General features: G+C 43.8%; 1 protein-coding gene across 3 annotated transcripts in view; it reads left to right on the top strand.

The window, feature by feature from the left end:
• Dock5 (dedicator of cytokinesis 5) overlaps positions 1–16,455 on the top strand; it is a 179,481-nt gene that overhangs the window by 95,136 nt on the left and 67,890 nt on the right. For all 3 annotated transcript variants that reach the window (XM_052191114.1, XM_052191113.1, XM_052191115.1), the window contains exons 10-15: positions 2,116–2,245; positions 4,740–4,812; positions 8,894–9,036; positions 12,908–13,033; positions 14,859–14,983; positions 16,184–16,282. In XM_052191114.1, coding sequence (XP_052047074.1) covers positions 2,116–2,245; positions 4,740–4,812; positions 8,894–9,036; positions 12,908–13,033; positions 14,859–14,983; positions 16,184–16,282 — 696 coding nt within the window. The remainder of the gene's footprint in view (positions 1–2,115; positions 2,246–4,739; positions 4,813–8,893; positions 9,037–12,907; positions 13,034–14,858; positions 14,984–16,183; positions 16,283–16,455) is intronic.

Below are 16,455 nucleotides of genomic sequence, written 5' to 3' on the forward strand. Positions count from 1 at the left end.
ATAAAGGCTATCCTGTGTCCTCCCATCTTACCTAGGAACATGAAGGTTGCAGGCATATGCTGTAGTACCCAGCTTTACCTGAGTTCTGAGGATCTGGACTCAGTTCCTCATGTTTATATGGCATACTTTATATACTGAGCCATCTTCCCAGCCTTGAAGCTGGTGTTTTAAATAGATTAAGTGCTGGGCGGGGAGAACTGTGGTAGGGGCACTCCCTTAGCAAGCGCTGGGCCGTGGGTTCAGTGCCCAAAATACTTAAATAGAAGATATTTGAGGAAGACAGAGAAGTTGAAGAGCATCAGCCGTGCCGATTCCTCACTGGAAGAAGACCTTCCAAACCAAGGTCACAGTGAGGGCAGCTGCGACCCAGTCCTCTCTGCCAGGTGCTGCAGCACACAGCTCAGGAGCTTGGCAATGGATAAGTACAATGCCAGTGTTTGGACCTGGCGACTGTCTTCCTCATAGGTAGAACTTTCTGAGCTTCTCCTGCTTTTCTCTTTAAGGACACACCCTGGGGCCACCAGGAGCCCTGGGAAACCTGGATGTGTAGGTCCCTAGCTCCGCTAGAGAGAGAGTTCTGTCTCCCATCAGCCCACACAAGGGCTTCATCTCCTGCTCTTTCTGAGTCCAAGACAAAGCAAACTAAGCCCAAGTTCTAGTGACACCTGACTACTTGTCTCTGTCCCCTCTTGTCAGCCTCCTGGCTCCAGGACACACACAGGCATCTCTGTCCCTATAAAGAGCCATTCCTGTCTCTACACCCTGCAAATGGAGACACTGAAGTTTGAGATGTTCCCCCCCCCTGAAACTTTAGTATTTGTTCAGTTTTGAAACAAAGTGAGGTAGGTTTTCCCTGCAAGAATGGTGTTAGTCAGACCCTGTGTCTGGTCTGTAAAGGCACTGTTAAATCCTTGGTCTGTCGTTTTAATCAGTTTTAACTTACTACAGCTGCAATTGCTCTGTCCTTTCCTCCTTCCCCACCCCCACCCCTGACACTCTCCTTCCCAGCCAGCCAGAGGCTCATCCAGTATGTAAATTCATGTCTAGCCTTTTTAATGAAATAAAATGTGGTGGCCATTTCCTTGGTCATTAAACAGTCTTCAGAACTCGCTTATAAACGATGATGTATTATTTAATGATATCAATATGCTATGGTTTCTAGAACCTGCCACCCAGTAACTTTGTTTTCAATTAATGGAAGGGTTTGCAGAACCTCAAGCAGGGATTCAGGGCAGGTGATTGCTGGTGTATATTGCCGTCTCAGTGATGTGTCTCTACCAAATTACAGGGCATAGATTTGGAGTGATTATTTGAAAAGTAATTCTTGATTCAGTAAGAGAGCTGGACCTGCTGTTCCATTAAAGGGTTCTGAGATATAATGAAGTTATTTTTGATGTTAACTGAATGAGATATATGAGCTCATTTCTGGGTCACTTGCCCCTCCTTAAGAACATACACACCCGGGAGCCTCGACTCCAAATAGGAGCAATTCCACCCCCACGCCTCTTGCTGCTCAGTGCTCATGGAAAAGGCCTCTCAGGAGGCGTGTAAGGAACCTCACAAAACCATGCCTGGGTTACACTTGAGGCTGGGATGGTTTAGAAAATGAGCTATGGGTGAAGAGTCAGGGGATGGTGGATACCTGTAATCCCAGCACTAAAGAGGTGAAGGCAGCAAGATCTGGAGTTCAAGGTCAACCTCAGTTACAAGTCAAGATCGAGGCCAGCCTGGGTCCTTACAGGCTTCTGTGGATGCCCAGTGAACATCAGCACCATGCAAGTTTCTGTGTCATTTGACCCTGAGATGTATCTTGTACTAAGACATGAAGCAGAAGGACCCAGAACATCAGAGAAAATCTTGGTTAATAACCCCTTAACCTCCTCCCTACCTATCTACCTAGAGGTGTTAGACTGAGTCTGAGCTAATCTTGAAATGTGAAGTAGGAACCATGGAAGAAAAGTAAACCATTTTACAGATAAATAGAAACTAATTTTCTCTGTTCTCTGTAGTGCTTAGATGGGCAGAAAGAGCGGCATTGTGGTGGTGGTTTGGCATGGGGTGGTGTGTTCCAGGCAGGGCAGGGCAGCCAGCCTCTCATGTGTTCTCTGCCTGCAGGACCTCAGCAGTACAGACCTCATCCGGCCACGCATCAGCCTCGTGTGCCAGATTGTCCGGGTGGGCCGCATGGAGCTGAAGGAGGGCAAAAAACACACCTGCGGCCTCCGGAGGCCCTTTGGGGTGGCAGGTACGACGAAAGCCCAGAGACCAAGGGATATGGTATAGAGCTTCTGGGTTTCTATAAACCTTCTCTGCAGTTTCTAAAAGACCTAAGTGTAGACCCATCATCTGATCTCATATTCGATAGAAATCCCCATTTTAGCCATATTCCCAAAAGAATTGAAATGCGAGGTCTTAAAGAAACACCGCCTTCACAGTGAAACTATTCACAAAAGCTGAGGGGATATGTCGCTCAAGTGTGCATCAGTAGATGAATGGATAAATAAATGTGGTGTAGCCATTGAAAGGAGGTTTTATTCTGCCTTAATAGGGAAGGAATTTCTGACTCATGCCACAGTATTGCTGACGTTGAGAACATAAGCCATATACCAAAAAAACCAACCACCGTGGGATTCATTTATATGAGGTGCTTAGGAGAGTCAGGTTCATAGGCCATTGAATGGGACTGGCAGGGCTTGAAGAGGGAGGTGAATTGCTTTTTGAGGATAGGGTTTCCTTTGAGAAAATGAAAGAGTTCTAGTGGTGAATGACGGTGATGGTTACATCAGGTGAGTGTACCTTCTTCCACTTAACCAGTTAAAGGTGGCAGTTTCTATGTAATGCATATTTTACCGCCCTTATAGCATTGAAAAGAGATAGAGAAAAGAAGGTGGCCGGCTGCCTGGAGGCAGACAGAGATGGCAGGGCTGTCCCTAAAGATGGGAAGCAATGGCTTCTGTTGTCATGGTTGGTCTTGACATTCGTGCCCCAGGACGGCCAGTTCTCTTTCCTTGACATTTGTGTCCCCTTGTAGCCTCTGATTGTGTTTCATCTTTATGCCCAGCACGATGTCCCACACATAGTAGGACAGCTTGCTAGCTTGTGCTCTGCTGATGCATTGTGTCACTGCAAAGTGTTTTCCTTGCTCAGGAGACTTGCTTCTCAAAGATGACTTTGTATCACTAAGAGCCTTCAAAGAGGCTCCTTAGCTCCAGTCATTCCTCAGGATGTCCCAAGAAGTCTTTGTGATGGTTTGTATATGCTCGGCCCAGGGAGTGGCACTGTTAGGAGGTGTGGCCTTGCTGGAGTAGGTGGGTCACTGTGAGCGTGGGCTTTAAGACCCTCATCCCAATTGCTTGGAAGCAAGTATTCTGTTAGCAGCCTTCAGATGAAGATGTATTAGAGGTCACTGCCAATCATAACAAGCCAAAGAAACTTATAACTTAAACTGAGGCTTTTTTCTGTGTGAGTATATGTGTGTGCATGGGAGAGGGGGAGTTGTGTGTATCTGGGTACTGAATGCAGAGAATTCGTTCTTAACCCTGATGATGATCGTTAACCAAAGTTACATGTCACGAGATGATGACCCTGACAAATGGGTTTTTCAGTGGTTTGGGGTACAGGTTTTCTAAGGTCCTGTTAGGGGTAACAGGAGGCTGCATGTGATGCCCAACTGTGTGCCCTCTCCCGGGCAGCACCTGCATTACTCCCTGGCCTGGTGGACTGTGTTGTCCTGAGTTCTTTCAAACATAACTGCGTTTCTCAGTACTTACCTCTCTTGTCTACAGACAAACTATCTGGGCCGTCAAGAAGTGGATTGCTAATGTGCTTTATGGCCAGACTGTAATTTATTAACCACGGTTTCGCCTCTTCCCAGGGCCTTGCCTCACGTCAGCCAGATGCTTTCTAGATTGCTTGTTAATCCTCTGCATAGCTGGGCATAATGGTGACAGTGCTCATTGTTAATTCATAGCCTGGCTTTGCTAAAAACTTAAAACTAATTGTGTGGATGTGGGCTTGGTGGTACCTTGTTTTCCTGGATGTGCTAGGTGCTGGGTTAAGTCACACCCCTGCAAAACAGAACAAACAGAACTAATAAACCCAAGCAACAATGAAAACAAAACTTGTGACCAAGAGCAAGTTATACCTTCCCATTCCTCACAGCTGTATAAATGAGAAAAATGAAGGCTTACAGCCTGGCTTTACTGACGTGCTCTCCTGGGATGGGGGACTGTCGGACGGCAACTGCTGATAGTCTGTTTTATGATACTCTTAAGGCTGGTGTAGAAACCAAGAATATATCAAATCAAAGATACAGGTGGCCACTTCCAGACCTTCATTGCTTCTGACAGACCTGTTAGGAATATACATTCTCTGTTTTTCAGTAAAAGCTTATCAAAATACTCTTCCTCCTCCTCCTCCTACTACTGCTGCTACTACTACTACTACTACTACTACTACTACTACTACTACTACTGTCTAATTTTCCAGGAACATAGCTACTCAGTCTTGTAGAGTTTTGAAGGTGTGTCCAGCAGAGTTGGATATAGAAAATTCTGAGCCTTTTATGGCTTGTTGCCCTGCTGGGTGTGGTATAGTAAGTGATTATTGTTGCTTGGTCCCTGGTCCCTTTCATTTTGTGGTGTTCTGTGTTTGCTGACACCATCCTCTTCGATACAGCTCAGGGAAGCATGAAGCCACCAACCCATTAGTGTGTCTAATGACATTTGTCTCTCTCCTAGTGATGGATATTAGTGATATCGTGCACGGGAAGGTGGATGATGAAGAAAAGCAGCATTTTATCCCCTTTCAGCAGTAAGTATCTGTCCTCATCCCAGGTGACCTGAGGTACAGCTTGGCCATTCAAGTGGGGCATGACTGGAGAAGCAGAAGGGAGAACCCCTCTCTGTCGCTGGAAATGTAAAGGTGTAGTTCTGCTGGAAAACTGTGACCTGGGCCTTTCTGTAGAAGTCTTTATTCAGAGAGCTTCATGTTGGACTCAAAGAGGGTAAACTGAGCATTTCCTGACTCAGTAGAAGTAACTGGGAGAATATAACATAAAAGGTACACATCCATCTGCACATGAATCCAGAGAATGATGTCATCTGATTGTCAGAGATGCTGCGATGTATCTGTCTTCTGTTGTGCTGAACATGTTTGACTAAGAATCACATGACTTCTCAGACTGGAGGATACCTATGAATTGTCAAGGGCAATCTTGTAAGAATCAGCATTTGCTCTTGTAGGTCTGACTGCACCTGACAACCTCTGAGTATTGCTAATGGTGCTGGTCCAGGGACCACACTTATCATAACAAGGGATTAGGCAAGAAGAGTATGCAAGGATCAAGGGTTCCTGCAAGGATCTGGGGGAGCCAGTCTGGTGGGACAGGGCAGCTCAGAGGTTGACCCCAGGCTCTATGTTAGGCTACAGGAACTGGAGCCATCCATGCAACAAGTTCTACAAGTGAACAAATCTTATGCCCGTAACTCAAACAAGTTCTAGTGTGAGCCTTGTGGCTGCTCTGGCATTCAGTATACATAATGGTGGCCTAGAAAGAAGCCAAAAGGCTTCTGGGAATGACCCCTGTCGGGGATCACATGCCAGCATAGCACATTGTCTCATCTAACTTCCATTGGCCACTGCAGATTAATAGAACAAATGGATTTTCTGAAGCCAGCTGAAGGACATTTGAGTAAAAAAAACTTTTAAAAACTACATATTAATGATGGGGCTGGAGAGATGACTTTATGGGTAACAGCACTGGCTGTTCTTCCAGAGGACTGAAGTTTGGGTCCTAGAATTTACATTGGACGTTCTGTAACATTGGAAGCACCTGCAACTCCAGAGGCTCTGATGGGCCCTTGCTGCTCCTGCAGGCAACTCCATGCCTCATACACATAAATAAAAATGTATCATTTATATATATGCAAACATACAAATCCTATTGCAAACAGATAGAAGGACGTAACTATACAAGTGCTTAGCTCAGTTAAGGAACAAATCAGGGAGCTCTCGCATCACGATGTATACCAACACAGTCACCTGTGAGGAGCTACAGACTGTGCTGTCAGCTTCAGGTGACTGAAATGTGGTACACTGTAGTGTGCACGTGTGTTATGTGACACATGAATATGTTTACACAAATATATTAGGTTTAATTCATTACCAATATTTGGATTTAAATTTATAGGTATTAAATCTAATATGTTAAGCAGATCAAATACATTGAATAAATGTAAATATATAAAATAGAGTTGGGCACACTGGTGCATTGCCAGTAATCCCAGCTATTTAACAAGCTGAGGCAGGAAGATTATGAATGTGAGGCCAGCCTGTGAAGCATAGTGGGATGTTACCTAAAAAAAAATAAATAAACATTTTATGTAGAGACAGACAGCTATCATAAATATTATATGTACATATATAGAGAGACAGACAGATATTATAAACATTATATGTACATATATAACCTTCATATCTGTGAATGCTACTCCTTTAACCATATCAAGTTATGCATTCATAGAGGAAAAAAAAAGCCCTATCTGAAAAAATCCTTCATTTATATTTCCCTTTATGGTAGGCTTCTTCCTTCAGTGCTGTGCCTTTCTGTCCAACTTCTGAACTACCATCTATGAGGTGGCCGTGAACTCTGAGATGGTCCTGCTATGGAATAGCTTGTGCTTCCCTTAAAGGAGCAGAGCCCCAGTTTGATTACTACCCAGTGTGCAGCAGACACGACTGTATAATGGCCTTTATGTTACCCCTTGCACTCCCCGGCCTGTCCTCCTGTTTCCCTAAGCTGCAGCGGCTCCTGTGTGAGTTCTGCTAGTCCGCCTGGGGAGACCCATTCACAGAAAGCAGCCCCCCATTTCTAGCCCCATGTCCAGTCTGCTTTCTCATCAGCTAAAAGAATGCACACAGAGAAAGCTGCCTGGCAGGCCGAGAAGGCTAAAGACAACAAGATGATAACATAGTCGGTGGTGGCGACTTCAAGAGAGTGGGGGCTGTCTGTGTTTGGTCTTTTGACCTCTTCCCAGGTGGACCTTACCTGATGTGCTAATTCAGCTGGATCTCATTGCTGATTGTCCACTGCAGTCCTAAATTTAAAGTCCTTGAGTGTCTCAAAACACCTTCCCAGAATCCCCCATATGTACTGTATTCACATATCAAATGGCCATGTGGATGGATGTGGGCCTCCTGGGGAACTAGGATCCTGCAGAGTACTCTGTCAGGTGGAGCTAGTCCTAGGAGCCAGGTCTCCTGTCCTTTGGCTTGTCCTTCTGTCCCATCCAAGCAATCAAATCTAAATGCCTCTGATTTAACTTGTCCTTAGTCATTGCCTTGATCTTCAGTGTTTTAACCTGTGGCTGTCTTGCCCACCCCCTCTTTCTCTTTTGCCTTGTCATTTCCCTGACATGTGTAAGAGGAGATGAAAAGATTGTGAGAGACAGAGGATCAGGGAATTTGCTGTGAGACTGTGTCTCCTAGTAATAAATAAGGAGCTTCACCCCGAAAGCCTTATCAGCATGAGTATCCAAACATGCTCTAAACTAGGGTGACACCAATGGACGTGCCCAAGTGGGCAAGCAAAAAGCCTATAAGGCCTCAACACTATACAGAGAGCTACAGGCAACTGAGGAAAACTGGGGCCAGAGGAGGTGTTCTTCCCTACAGAAGACACACAGATTGTTCCCCCAGTTCCAAATGGTAAGTCATCAAAACATATAGCTAACATTATATGGACTGAACAGGATAGTAGGAATTGTATGTATGTATGTATATATATATATATATATATATATATATATATATATATATATGTGCATGCAATAACAATTAGTGAAAAAAGAGGCCATGAGTTTGAAGGAGAGCAAGCAAGAAGAGGTATGTGGGAGGATTTAGAAGAAGAACATAGAAGGGAAAAATGTTGTAATTATAATCTCAATATATATGATATTCCCATGTGTGTGTATACACATGTATATATATATACATACATATATACAAACATACATACACATATGTGATCAGTGGAAGAACAAAGGGAAGAATTACTGGGGACATTCCCATGTGTGTGTATACGTGTGTGTGTGTGTGTGTGTGTGTGTGTGTGTGTATGTGTGTGTGTGTGTGTGTAATCAATGGAAGAACGAAGGGAAGAATGTACTGGGGATAAAACCACAGCAATTTACTTAGTTGACCTTCCCAATCCTAGATCATAAGGATTGGACAACATTGCATGCTATAAAACAAAATAAGTGTCCCAGTGAGCCAAGCAGAGGAGATTGGCTTATAGACAGAAACGGAAAGCAAACATGGGGTTAGTCATTGCTCTTACTGCAGGGACAGAAGACAGAAGGTAGCCACCCGGTGGGTCAGCTTCAGGTTCCCCCCCCCCCCCCAGACAGGGTTTCTCTGTATAGCCTTGGCTGTCCTGGAACTCACTCTGTAAACCAGGCTGGCCTTGAACTTAGAAATCTGCCTGCCTCTGCCTCCCAAGTGCTGGGATTAAAGGCGTGTGCCACCACCGCCTGGCTTTAGGTCTTTTTTATAGGTAACCATTTTTAGGGAATTTCATTGGCATACTTCTGAAGCCAGCTTCTTTGGGGAGTTTAGCTGTTAAATTGCTTCATGCTGAGGTCTTGGAAGATAGATATTCTACCAAAGGCTTGCATTTGCTCTATGGTGAGAGTCCATGTTGACTTTAGCCTTGTCTGTTGGGGGACCATGCAAGAACATAATCCAAAACAATGGTTTCCCGTGAGCCCTCTGCTGAGGTTTTGTGTTTGTATTTCTAAATGGCTCTCATAAGACCGTCATATTTATTCTCAGGTCACACTTTAAAGACTTTCTCTACTTCCGGCTTCCTCCTTATCTCTCCTGTCTTCCTCAGAATTGCCATGGAAACCTACATCCGCCAGAGGCAGCTCATCATGTCACCCTTGATAACTTCCCATGTGATTGGAGAGAATGAGCCACTCACTTCGGTCCTAAATAAAGTCATCGCTGCAAAGGAAGTGAATCACAAAGGACAAGGTACACAGGCTGCCCTGGAACAGGGGACTGTGGGTGGGGATGGGGAAGGGAACATTCAGAGCAAGGTCCCTGCCTTTTCACCATCCATTCTGATACCAAACAGCCTCCGCTGGATACTGACCTTCCTCAGACAGCTTCCATTGAAGATCGAAAACATTCACCTTTTCTAGTGGGATCAGGGTTTTCCCCCATGAGAAAATGTCTGCTGTCTGTTCCCAGTGGTAACTCCTAGAAGTAAATGTGCCAACCAAAAGTGACTCAGGACCACATATGCAACTGCACCCTCAATAAACTTACCCCTTATGTGTGTTTTCCAAAACTTGAAAGAGACAGCGATCCAAACAGCTGTCGATATGAACTTGTAGGCTACCTTGCAGAGCTTTTATATTTTCTCTGGAACCTGCATGTACCTATCCTCTGATAGCTTCAGCTAAGAGAAATTCTTGTGGACATGTTTAAATTCAAATAGGAAGGAAATATAGTCAGAGTATTAAAATTCAAGTGCCAAGATGGCGGCCAGATTTGAAAGGGTCTCAAAGTGGTGACACCTCTTTTCACTACTACCCTACGATTGCTGTTTAAAATGAAAGCAGTAAGGAAAACACAGCCTTCAGGGTGTTTAATTTCTCACATGTTCACAGTTATTCAGGTGGAAAGAGATAGGAGCAATAAAGACTCTGAACACAAATGACTAGAACCCCTCCTTTATATACATTTCTCTGTGTATACATGTTTATGTATGGATGGGCACTCAGAGTAGGGGTACGCGTGCGTAGGCTTGAGTCTCCCTATTTCACTAATCGATCTAGCTTGATCTGGTAATCCCCTGTCTCTAGCTTTTGAACACTGGACGTATAGTGAGCCTTCATGCCTACCAGTGAATCATGCACGTACTGGGATCTGCACTCAAGTCTTATGCAGCAAGAACTTCACATTCATAGGCATCTCCCCATTCCCTGCTCTTTAGATCTTTTAGCTTAAGAATATCATTTTGATTAGAGTAGAACATTCTTAACTAAATGAGATTGCATTTTACATATGATGTCTTTTTTGGAACAGAATGAAAAACAATGCCATTCCTTTCTTGCTACTGAACAGAAAAAGCCCTTTTCAGATGTCTTTCTGTACAGCACAAATTGTCTCTTTATTTGTGTGGTTATATAACATTGTAATGTTTAAAATGCTCAAAGCCAAATTTATAGCAAATTTAATTTAAATATTTTGATTGGATTTTATTTCTCTTTGACAGTTGAGCAACACTTCTTTCTGTAAAGTAGGAACAGTTTTCTGAGAGGCTGAGCAGGAAAGCTTGGGTTTATAGATAGAGAGGGAAAAGGAAGGAAGGAAGGATGGATGGATGGATGGACGGACAGACGGACGGACAGGAAGGGGGAAAGGGAGGAAGAAAGGAAGGATGGATGGATGAATAGATGGATGGATGGGTGGACAGGAAGGGGGAAAGGGAGGAAGGAAGGATGGATGGATGGATGGATGGATGGATGGATGGATGGATGGACGGACAGACAGGAAGGGGGAAAGGGAGGAAGGAAGGATGGATGGATGGATGGATGGATGGATGGATGGATGAGTGGATGGATGGATGGATGGACAGGAAAGGGGAAAGGGAGGGAGGAAGGAAAAGAGGTAGGAAGGAAGGAAAAGGTAAAAAACAAGTTTGTCTTTTACAAACCAAGCATATTATTTTTAATGTCAGGACCAAAACAAAGAGAGCAGCATCCTGTGGCTTACAGGGGCCTGTTTAGGACATCTGGCCATTATCTTTCTCTCCTGATACTTCAGAAGGCCAGATAACAGTTTAGTTTCCTTTTAAAGCTATAGAACGTGACCAGACTGACTCCATTTTGACATCTGGCCTGATGGGGAGGCAGTGGGGTCCAGTTCCTTGGGTAGGCACCTAAGTATTTTCTAGCCACTTAATACTGTAAATTTCAGCCACCCTGCTGTCATTCCTTCTGTACTGAAGCTTTCTCCATGCTTAGGACCAGTGCTTAGGAATTCCCAGGGATAGGACTTCTGGGTCAGTGGGAAGAACAAGCTTCAACCCGGATGTATGGTGCTATGGTGCCTGTCCTGGGCACCCAGGGTTCCTCCTGTGTGTTTTCTCATGTCTGAGAGGTGGCAAGTAGACTATGGTCCTCATGTATTTAAATAAGCACCTTGAGTCTGTATTATCTACATGAATTTCCTGGTCTACAATGTCAGATGTTTTTTAAGAAAGGTAGTTGTAATAAGAAATTATATATTCTAGCTAGCCCATATAAAAGACACAATTCTGATATTTTATTTGCAAGCTATACGCTAGGTTTGGCAGGTTTGGAGCTATTCTGATTGCATCCCAGCCACATGCCCCTTGTTACTTGCTGTTTCTCCTGGCTGCATGTTTGTGTTCCGTCTCCTCTCAGGGTTGGCCTCTTAAAATCCTAGTGTCCCCTCTCCTTCTCCTCCTGGTGTCTCCTGAGACTCCTCACTCAATCCTTAAGTCCCACCTTACTTTCTCCACAGCCCCATCACAGGCTTTAGCCTTTTATTGACCAGATAAGTCAGGGGACCAAGGTTTGTACAACAAAAGCTGGTGTACATGAGAATTCACTCTTCTTTGGGCAACCAGATCTTGGGAGCCAGTAGTCAGCGTTTGAATATGTAGCAGAACCAGACTAACCCCAGCACATAATTATTCTTCTGTCATCTTTAAAATATATTTTTTTCCAGTTTTTGGTTTGTAAAACATCCATGAACTTCTTTCTGCTTCTCTGTGAATGTGTTTTCGTGTCAGATTTCCTTGCGAGGAACCTTCTTTATCACCAATATTGCTTTGTAACTCCTTATTTTCTATTTGTATATTGATACTTATATTGCTTTTAAAATTTGTTCCTTTAGTTTAAGAAGTGACTAATTCAGGGTTTGGAGAGATAGCTCAGGAATCAAGAGCACTTTCTGTGTTTTTCAGAGGACCTGAGTTTAGTACCCAATACTCACACGGCAACTCGCACAGTCTGTAACTCCAGTACCAGAAGATGTGATGATCCTTCTCCTGGGTTGCCAAGCATCATGTAGTACATGGACATACATGATGCAAGCAAAAACACTCATACACCTAAAGTAAAAATAAATTAATCCTGTAGTTTTCAGAGAATTAACAGCTATTTACATTTTTCCTTTCAATCTTCTTTAAAGATTTTACCTTAAAATATAAGACATTAGGGTGCTTCTGTTTTAAGTACTAAGAAAAGTACCTTTTGGAATTAGTTTTTTTTAAAGATATGCATTTTTATTTATGTATATGTGTATGTGTTTGAGTATCTGCCACATGTGTGGATACCCACAGAGACCAGAAGAGAAGTACTGGATTCCTTAGGGGTTATAACAATTGTGACTGTTCAACATTGGTGCTGAGATTCAAACTTATGTCCTCTGGAAGCAAGAGGTCTTAATCACTACACCATCTCTCTAGCCCCTGATGTTCCTTTCTTCCTTCATGATTTACCTTGCCTCTGCCATCCCTAATTAAATTGCCATGTCGTGTGTGTATGTAATCCCACAGTTTCCATTAATGTCTATATTGATTCTAGCACCACCACCACCATATGATCTTAGACTTAGAACAAACATGCTTTGGTATCAATTGGGATAATCTTTACTCTTTTTGTTCTCCACTGAAGTCAATTATATCTGTTGACTTCTCAAGTAAGTTCTCTTGTGAGTTTGAAGGACGTGTCATTGAAATGATGTTACCCAGGGAGGACTACATGTTTATCATGAGGTGTATGGTTGGTTTCACACAAGCTTCTCTGAGTGTGTTACAAAGATTATACATAGAACTACCAGCTTGTCCCTTTTTTCTCCCTTACAGGTCTTTGGGTGTCCTTAAAGTTACTGCCAGGTGACCTCACACAGGTTCAGAAGAACTTCTCACACCTGGTGGACCGATCAACAGCAGTAGCTCGGAAAATGGGCTTTCCAGAAATAATCCTGCCAGGTACACACTTTACTACACACTTTGTACACTACTTTGTACACACTTTGAGTTTTATTTTGTGTTTCTTTTCCATGTCGGAAGAAAGGATTGCCTCTACTAGGACAGTTGAGGCAATATGAGACCCTAAGAGGATGCCATTTAGGGTTAGTGGCATCAAGAAACTGATGACAGACTGGCAGCACCCTCAAAGACTGCTCGGTAGGCAGGACCTAGAAAATGCCTCTAAGCATCTCAGCATCCCTATCTCATTCTTTCCCATCCTGCTCCACAGATGTTTCCCCCAACTTGACTTCCTTCTCAGGAAACAACCCAGCGGCCCAGTGTCTTCAGTCCAGGAGAGTAAACCATCTAATGGACAAGCTCCTTTCTCCTCATGCCACTGTCTATGTTGGGCCCCTGTGCTAAGCGCCGTCTCTGTGAGACTCTCTGTTTTAGTCCCCTGAGCTCTGACTGTGCGTTACTCAGCCCTTGCCCACGGTCCCCATTTTTGCTCTGTTCTCATCTTTCTCATCACATGTTGGTGACTAGCAAGTGCATCCCCGACTTCACCAACGACGCCCATTTAATTCTCTGATGTCCACAGGAGACAAAGGGAGTCATACTCTGAGGAAGTGACTGTTCATACGAACTAATTGATGAGACTTGTGGACAGCTGGCCACATCACGTTTGAAAACTCAAGAAAACCAACCTGTGGTGCACTGCTTGAGGACAGGTTTTTTTTTTTTTGTTTTTTTTTTTAGAGTAATTGGGATTTTTTCTCACCTTCAGGATGTTAGGGGGCAGTGGTAGTTTTCTACACATACATTGCCCAAGAATGAGGGTGTTTTAATGAACGCTCAGAATGGATGAGTAAACATTTCCGTAAAGGAAGGCTATTGTGTCTTCTCAGAAGAGCGGGTTCATCCATTACAAAGCTCTTTTCATTGATTACAGACACACCAGATTTGGGGCACTTTGTCTTTGGTCCCCATCTTTAGCACCAAGACTCCTTCAGACTTTAAGCCATTTAGATATTTACTTCTTCCACCAAGGCTCCTGCCTTCTTTTACATCCCCAGTAGATCACTCTCTTCTTTTAACCAATTACCTCTTTCTCAATGTTCACAGTACGGCTACCTGTGAGTATATTGCAGGTGTTCCTGGGTTGTATCTCCTCAGGAACCATGCCCATACCCAGCTAGCTGCATGAACAAGAATCCTGAAAGACACTATTAAAAACCTGCTGGGTAGCCTAGCAATATCTAATATATGCTTATTATTAGACATATATCCTAAATGGAATGAAGAATTACTATTGAAAAGAATTAGATCCCTGCGGTGGCTTAGTAGATTAAAAACTCCTACCATACAACCTGGATGATCTGTAGAACCAACATTTAAAAAAAAAAAAGTACAGTGGCTCAGAGCTGCAATCCCAACACTCCTGTAGCAAGATGAGAGACAGGGGAATCGCTCAGGAGCGTGTGAAAGCCAGGCAGCAGTAGAAATAGCAAGAGAGACATCTGCCTTAAAAAACAGATGGAAGGGGAAAACCGACTCCAGAGAAGTTATCCTCTGACCCTCACACTCATGCTGTGGCATGTGCATGTATAGTGTGTGCTCACTAATAAGAAAAGGTAGTGTTTACTTACACAGCACGCACATCAGAGACCCCTTGGTATGCTATGAGAGGTGAACTGAGAGAGCACTCGAAAGACTTCTGTGGAATAAGGAGGTCGTTACCAGCAGACCGTTGCCCATTTTGATTATCTTTTGTGTGTTATATCCTGGAACTGTGAAATGAGTTTCCCTCAGTAGCACTCACAGGAGGCTTGTTGTATTATAGGGGATGTTCGAAATGATATTTATGTCACCCTGATCCATGGCGAGTTTGACAAGGGGAAGAAGAAGACACCTAAGAATGTTGAGGTGACCATGTCTGTGTTTGATGAGGAAGGCAACCTTTTAGAGGTACGTAGCATCCCCCCCAAATCTCATCGCCTCACACCTACTCTGTGGGAGCAGCTGACTGCTGGTCCAACTTACTGTCAATATTCCCCATGTCGGGGGTTCTTCTTTTCTGGGATTTTGTTCTTGCTTTGATTAGTTTCTCTTTTTTAAGAAAGGGTCTCACTAGGTGGCTGAGGCTGCCTCAAACTTGTGATCCCTCTGCCTCCTGGATGCTGGGATCATAGGTGTGTGCCAGCATGCTTAATACTTTCTCATAAGGGAAAAACATATATAAAACCTGATAAACCTGTGATTTTCAGTGGATATTTTCACCCCTGGAGCTATTTAGATATATTTTGATATGTTCTCTGTGCAGAGATAACACAGGCCACTTAAACTTTAGGATCTCAGGCTCTCTGACATTTTCAAGTGATATGGCTACTCTAAGCTATCATGAGCACCACAGCAGAGGTGTCCCAAAGATCTTGACAGGCACACTGCTATCACCTGGTCCAGTGGAGCCAATGGACAGCTCCCTGAAGGAGCACTGTGACACTAAAGGCATCGTTGCTGTAGGGCAGCTAATGCTGATTTCCAGTGTTAGTCACTAGGAACTTGTACCCAGAGTAGAGTTCTTTTGTCTGGGATTGCAGATGTTAGAGACAGAGCTAAAGGGGATCCAGCTATCCAGACTTCCAGTCCAGAGTTTCTCTGACTCTGCCAGCTTTCTGGACATCTTGATTTTGATTTGAGAGAGTTGGGAGGCACTGGGTGGCCACCGGAAGCCTCTGTCACCTCCACCTAATTGCTTTGGAACGTCCATGTCTAAGTCTTGGCTCCTGAAGCTCTGTAGATATACTGGAGTGGTGCTCTCCAAACCTTCAGTCCTTATTGTCCATAATTCAACCATTATGTTTCTTTAAAAGCAGAAAACTTTACATACTCATAAAGACCTTAAAACTCACACCATGCAGTACTTGGGGTTGAGGGGACCGATGTGGTGTTTGTTGACATTATGTGGCATGACTGCCGGTTAGGAACAGCTTGCACATGCTGCCACAGTGAAGTCTCCCAGTACAGTATAGATCGCTGCTGGTAGACTTCTCAAACCCATCATGCCTCTGACTTTTGAGTTAATTTTTGGATGCTGTGCATTCAGAAACTTTTTCTATTGCCATAATGACCTATTGTCATCTCCTAATTGTGTCTTCCCAATCAAAGAAAGCCATTCATCCTGGTGCTGGGTACGAAGGCGTCTCAGAATACAAGTCAGTGGTGTATTACCAAGTCAAACAGCCTTGTTGGTACGAGACGGTCAAGGTGAGAACTCAGTTTCTAACTCCTTCAGCTGTTGACACTTGTTTAGATTCCTGTCTGCATTTTAAACCTCAGATCGGTCTTATCATATTTGGAAGTTTCAGATCATCTGCAGAAAGAAATGAGCCAGGGATGGGGTGGGGTAGGGGGTTATAATCAAAATACATTGTGTGATA

The sequence above is a fragment of the Apodemus sylvaticus genome, chromosome 8 (assembly GCF_947179515.1).
Source record: "Apodemus sylvaticus chromosome 8, mApoSyl1.1, whole genome shotgun sequence".
NCBI classification, from domain to species: domain Eukaryota; kingdom Metazoa; phylum Chordata; class Mammalia; order Rodentia; family Muridae; genus Apodemus; species Apodemus sylvaticus.